Source organism: Ranitomeya variabilis, chromosome 1 (genome assembly GCF_051348905.1).
Source record: "Ranitomeya variabilis isolate aRanVar5 chromosome 1, aRanVar5.hap1, whole genome shotgun sequence".
Lineage (NCBI taxonomy): Eukaryota > Metazoa > Chordata > Amphibia > Anura > Dendrobatidae > Ranitomeya > Ranitomeya variabilis.
In genome coordinates this window covers 916,982,676-916,989,598 of record NC_135232.1, presented here as the reverse complement: position 1 = coordinate 916,989,598, position 6,923 = coordinate 916,982,676, and the positions used below count along the sequence as shown (strand labels likewise).

Here is a 6,923-nt window from a genome sequence, read left to right as displayed (position 1 = left end):
CGGTAAATGACAAACGTAGCTCTGCTTCATCTATAGACATCATCCACTAGCGCGCCATCAAGAGTAGATCATGAAATACAGTCCATAAAACAAGAATCATCCACTAAAAACAGCTATGCCAACTAGAGGAAACACCAGGGCAGCTGCTTCTTCCTTGAAATTTAATAGCAATGCAAAGAAAACCACTGAAATTATAACCTTCGGGAACAATTACTGGCAACAGCCTGCATTTTAAATCCCTGACCTCCTATATACCCCTCCTCCCACACAGGAGTCAAGATATCCCCACTTGCAAAGCGCTTAAAAAAAAAAAAAAAAAAAAAAAAAAAAAAAAAAAGCACATGGTCTTGGGTATGCAAGTACCCTTTCCTAATAAACCTTAAAAAGTATGCAATAAATTAAAATGTCACATTAACTTTCATTCACTCTTCCTCCCAATAATACGATTACTATTCAAGGTGTACATTAACTTAAGTGGCTGCTTACATGAAACATAATACACAAATAACACAAAATGTGTAACAAAGTATAAACTAATAATATATAGTAATATGGATAATTTGGACCAGGTCAAAGAATACTTACATACCAGTATAACATTTGAAACATTCCAAAAGGTCACAAGACTCCATTACTTAAGTGCAAGTCCCCACTTCTAAAATGAAGGGTGACATTTCTTCCTGTCTCAGTGTAAAGAATACACATTCTTAACATTACGATAAAAAAAAAAAAAGAAAAGGAAGCTGGAAATCCAAGTCTATGGGCACAGCTGTACCAATGGAACACTTTGGTTCAGTGAGTAAATGGAAAGGGTAAGAGATACATTTAAATCCCTTTAGCAAAGTAATACTAAACCCCCCCCCCCCAAAAAAAAAAAGGCATTTTTGATCATACATCTCTGCATTAGATTCCAGATTTTTACTATGCATAAATGCTAAAACAAAGTTGTTTTTTAAATGTAACATTTTAAAGATAAAATGGACACTGACAAAAAGCTTCAATTATTTTTTTTTTCTGCAAAAGAATTAGGTGTCCATTCAGATAAGTACCTAGACACAATCAAAAAGTACGCTAAAAACATTGCAAACAGTGTGTAAACATCAAAGCAAATGCAAAACCCATTTAAAAGTTAAAAGTACATTTTAATTAAATTAAAAAAAAAAAAAAATTAAATTCTGAAATATATGCTACAGAGTGGAACAGACCATAATGGTGTGAAGGATGTTGACTTTGACAAAATAATGAAATAAGACACATTCATTAATAATTATATTTTTTGCATTATAGTTAACATATCTTGTGTCATCCTTATTTTTTTCTGTAAGTATTGATAGTTATAGTCAAATGTAATTTCTGTCCTTCGAAATAAATATCATAAAATAGATTCACATAATAAATATTCTTTACAATAAAAAAGTTCAAACAGACTTTTGTCTTAAAAAATAAGTAATATTTTTTGTGATTTATACATAAAATATACAAAAAGCCAGGCTGTGGCTAAGGCAATTATAAACACAAGATATTAGGGGGTATAAAAAAAAAAAAAAAAAAAAAAGGCAAGGAGGAGGAAAACAGATCACCACCAGGAAACACAAAATAGCAGATCCCTGGGGAAAAGAACTTATTTTGTTAAGGCTACTACATTTTTTGCCACCTGAAAACAACACATTAGTAACAGGAGCCCGATAAAGGAACATTAAAGGATGGGGTTGATTTAAATGTCCTTTAACATAGATAGGTGTATCTAATGCCACACTTGTTGCGTACTGATTAAACCCTATACGATGAACAGGAACGTAAAGGCAACTTACAGAGAATGCCTAACTTGCTATCTTACACATAGTCAAAGAGTAAGGTCTTACCGTTGTTAAACAGGATATTATGATGACCCCACTTCTGTGATTTGCAAAACTATCTAATAGACAAGTAAAAATAAATGTAGTAGGTATCATCGTTCCTCAAAACAAATATGGTGTTAATGTGCATATGCCTAAGCCAACAACTCATCTAAGTTACATTACTGTGGAAATCAGGCAAAGGAGAACATTAGATTAATAGCTGTACTTATGAAAACATGTTTATATGCAGAGCCTAATAGAGCAAATAGATCCATAAGTTGTCCAGAAAACCCCTCTGCTTAAAGTCAGGAGGGCTTGCCCTGACCTCGTGGAACATAATCCAGTTTGCAATATACAGTATTTGAGTTCTTACATCGGCAACCTGGGCGATTTGCTCTGTCGTAACAACTGCGACAAAGTTTAAGGCATCCCTTGGCAGGAGGGTAGCAGAGTAAGCATGGTAAGAATAAGGACATGAGTCCCATACACAGGTATCTAGAGCAGCAGTGTGATTGGTTGCAAGAACAAGGGTTATCCGCATACGAATCGCCTTCATCGTCATTAGAGCAGTGGTAGAAAGTTGCTTTAACCAGACACATACAAGTGCTGTATTCCACCATGCTCTCAGCAGAGCAAAGACATTGACCATTGCAAGCCAAGCGTGATGGTAGGGTCCTTGGAGCTGTGCAGTCTGCACATTTGCACTTTCCACACTGTTCACAAATAAACCTGTGTTGCGTAGAGTCCACTTTTAAAGAGCTCTTTAGGTCATCTACTACCAATGCAGATGCCTTAGGTTGCATCCGGACTACCCTGTCCGTCCTGTAGCCAGAGTTGTGTCTGGTAGGTGGAGATTGTCCCAAAAGTTCTTGTTCAGAAGAGGCACTATTTGTGCTCGCAGAACTTGCGGCACTTCCTGTGCTGGTTGACCTACTCAGCACAGGAGCCCTTGCCATGTACACATGTCCCGTGTGAGGCAACTGAAGGGGTCTGTGCTCATTGTTATTATTCACATTGACTGGTATGATTTCATGAGTCCTCTCCTGCTTACTGTACCGTGGAGCAGTTTTGGGCCCATGTTTCCGCACCATGGATGGGCCCTCTGTATATTCGTTTCTGCTCCGGAGAGCTTTGATCTGGTCCAGAGACAAGATGGTGGCAGGTTGAACCTCCCGTTCATAATCCAACCGCTGCCTGCTGTCTAAAGAAGGCTGCTGGATGACAACTAATGAACCGCTAGTGCCATGTTGACTTTGTAGCTCCATCTGTAGTGATCTCTACTTCTGGCATTCAACGGGAACTTGGCATGCATCTGAAAAACTGCAACAGAGAAGATATATGCATAAATACAAATGGTAGAGAAGAAAGCAGCACAAAGAATATTGTTTACTAGGCTGTGATCCCAACTCTAAGGGAGCAATAGACCTAATCTGAAGAGTTCTCTCCAGGTTTACAAACAAAATGTTATTAAATCTTGTAAATATTTAATACAATAGGAAAAGAGTAATAGAAATCTAAAGCCAACTAGTACTTACAACCGCTTTCTGAAAACATGTGATAGCGCAGCAGTATGTCTGCTGTAAGATTAGCCCCAGTGCAGCCAGAGAGAACGATGTAATTACATTATAGGTACTGCTCTGGGGAATAAACTGCTGCTAAATAATCCAATTAGTATCTGAAGCAACAATGGAGGAAGAGAAAGCATAAAATAAGTCTACTACAGGTCTCTCACTATAGTCCCAGAATTGGCTTATTCTACAATGAAAGACTAAAATGTAAATTAAACAGGTCAGTTACACAAGCTATAGAGTAAACCAACTATGTAACCAACTATGTAACCATGACAAACTTTAATTCAATCTCTTTCTTACAATTCATGTAAAATACGTATACACCAGATCACAAGCACATACACCACCATGTAATGTGTATATACAGAGGCACGTATACTGGCTCCCAAGTCATGGATATAAATACGCAGTAAAATGGAGGAGGACTAATCTAGCACAAATAACACAGGGTGCCACATCATGCAGAGAATAACTTCATGTATTTAAACTACAGACATTTTATAGATTGTGTACACATACACTAACTTACAGTATATATACAGACACTAGCTTGCAAGGCATGTCAGTACGTACACACCTAGGAGTACAAACATGGACCAGCTCACAAATCCTACATCATTTGTGAGCTAGAGAGCGTCGGTGCTCATTAGTATGTGTGCATTTACAACTAGTGCATGTGTGTGCCTATATTGAGCTAGTTTGTGTTCCTCTGTGATATGTACATACGTTACGTGTCCTGTGAGCAAAATTATATATAATTAGATGCACTAGTTCACAAGCATGTATGCAAGACAAGCACACACATGCAGTAGTTGCCAATATATCTACATAACCTACATACACACACATATACACACAGTAGCTGAAAAGTCATGTATATAGAGGAGCTACACATACATTCCCACTAGAGCACATATACATGCACAGGGAAACACATACACGAGCTCAGATTTCAGCCAGCAGAAAACCCTGTGTATACTGCATGTGGCATACATCCTAATATCCAGAGAGGAATCTCAATAGTTTACAGATGGGACCTTGTTCCTGTAATGATTGTCATCCACGTTTAGGGGAGGTGGGGGTTGGGGGGAGATCCCAGGATGGGGGAGACAGAGGAAGGAAAAAGTTATGAATGAAAACAATCCCTGGCTGTGAGGAGGAGGAGGAGGGAAAGGTGAACATGACCGCAGGGGGGCGGACTTCACACTCATCCACACGCACTAATGCCCTGCGACCACTCAGCCCGGGGTAATGCCCTGGCATCATGTGCAGGCTGGTGCTGCCACCTGATCGCCCCCACAAGGGCCAGTCTCTGCCTGCCATAGAATAGGGGGAGCACAGGGTGTCTGAGCACCTGCTGATCCCCGTGCACAGACGCGGGCACCTGCTCGGGGCCATCACCCCAGGGAACTTACCTAGCTGCGAGCAGGATCCAGGCACAATCCCATGTAAAGCAGCGCTGCCGCGGATCCGGGCGGCGCAGTGGTGATTAAGCATGGGACATGAGGCGTGTCATACTACTAAAGCCAAATAATCCGCAGATCCGAGCGGTGACAGCAGCAGGCTAGATCCACGGAGCCTTCTCGTGTGACGACCAATGTGCACATCAATGGCTGTCAACATGCACGGCGGGACGTGCTTGTCAGCGATGCAGCATGGGGGGAGGAGGGAGCGCTCTGCCTGCGATACTTCTCACACTTTCTCTGCACAATAAAATCCAGCGATCTGTAGAACACACGATAGTTCCTCTCCTCGGGGGCAGCGGAGTGCAGGCTGGCGCGATGAATGAGGGTGTCACCTTGTAGCGATCACTCACAGCTCCCGGTCCAACCTTCCACGCCTGGCGCTCTCCTGCCTCTGAATGAATGGATTCCTGGAACACTGGGTTTGTTCAAGGGGAGGGTTCTGATTGGCTGGCTGCGGCGTATGGAGCAGCCCCGCCGATTCTGATTGGCTGCCGGGAGGGGGCGCGCTTGCTGCTGTGGCGCGGGCTGAAGTTTGCGGGAGCTGAGCGGAGACTGCAAGGTGTATGTGGAGAGCGGCGGCCGCGCTGGTGCTGCGCTCTCCCCGCCCGCACCACTGCCGCCGCCCCAGCACCTGGGCAGCACACACCGCTCATGGGCGGCACTCGGCCCAGCTGCTGCTAGTTACAGCAGCTTCCTGAGGGAAGGAAGAACCGTGACCCGTCCCCGGGGAGAGGGGGAAGGGTCCTGCACATGGCTGCTTATCACTGAGCAAGGAATGGGCTGGCAGTGACGGGGTTAAGCGCTTGTGTCCCTGTGGAGGACAACGGAAATGAGCGCACACCTCAGCCTGTGTGAATGAGCGGCCCCCCGCTGCTCCTCCTCGGCACACAGTGCCCGGGGCTGGGCGGAAGGAGCCGCGTTCACCTGCCCTGCTCATTTCCTACCATCAAAGTGCCACATGCTAATTAACCCCCGAGCTGCCTGCTAAGCTCCGAGGAGCGAGGCTGTACGGCTGCTGCCTGCACGGACTTGTACATGGCTGCTCCCCTCAGCAGCTTCACTACTCGTCTGCATGTGGCACAGACTGCGCCCAAGAGTTGAAAACTGGCAACCAATCCCAGAGCGGCTTTCATTTTATCACTGTCATTAAACAAAATGGAAGCTGCGCTATCATTGGACATGTTTACATATATAAAAATATTTCTCTCCGCACCCAATTAGGTGTGTTCCTTCATTAACCCCCACCTAAGGCTACTTTCACACTAGTGTCGTGCACTGCACGTCGCTATGCGTCGTTTTGAAGAAAAAAACGCATCCTGCAAAAGTGCTTGCAGGATGCGTTTTTTCTCCATAGACTTGCATTAGCGACGCAGTGCGACGGTTGCGTCGGTCCGTCGCCACCAAAAATCTTTGCACATAACGTTTTTTGGTGCGTCGAGAACGTCTTTTCCGACCGGGCATGCGCGGCCAGAACTCCGCCCCCGCCTCCCCGCACCTCACAATGGGGCAGTGGATGCGTTGAAAAACTGCATCCGCTGCCCCCGTTGTGCGGCGCTTGCACAGTATGCGTCGGTATGTCGCATTGCGACGTGCGTCGTACGATGCTAGTGTGAAAGTAGCCTAAGAAAAATGGCAGCTGTAATCCTGTCGGTCGCTTTGGGCAGCTGCTTTGTTTTTACCTGTACATGGCTGTGGTGCCAGACTATAAGAAATATCGGTAAACTCTCCATCTCTGTGCTCCATACGGACAATTGTACATAAACACACCGCCTCGGAGTTACCCCATTGACTCGGACCATTTTTGGCCCATATTACAGGTCAACATGTTTCCTGGTCTATTCACCCAGGATGCCAAAAACTGTGAGGTGAAGAACAATCATTACATGTGGCGTGCACGGGGCGTCTGCTGCTCACCGTGATTCTTATGGTGGCATAAGCAAGCTGATGACTGGACTGACGTACCGTATGTCCGGTGCTTGGCAGCATACTTACATGGCCGGTAACCAGGAATAGACGTTCCTATGGGGCTTAGGCGATTTCTCATACTC

The 6,923-nt window shown here is 44.3% G+C and overlaps 1 protein-coding gene across 1 annotated transcript; it reads right to left on the bottom strand.

The window, feature by feature from the left end:
• Positions 1–900: 900 nt before the first annotated feature.
• SPRY1 (sprouty RTK signaling antagonist 1) lies at positions 901–5,490 on the bottom strand. Its single transcript, XM_077279094.1, has 2 exons — positions 4,825–5,490; positions 901–3,158 (listed from the first exon to the last, which is right to left on the bottom strand). The coding sequence occupies exon 2, from the start codon at positions 3,101–3,103 to the stop codon at positions 2,144–2,146; it is 960 nt and encodes a 319-aa protein (XP_077135209.1). The 5' UTR covers positions 3,104–3,158; positions 4,825–5,490; the 3' UTR covers positions 901–2,143.
• Between the last annotated feature and the right edge of the window lie 1,433 nt (positions 5,491–6,923).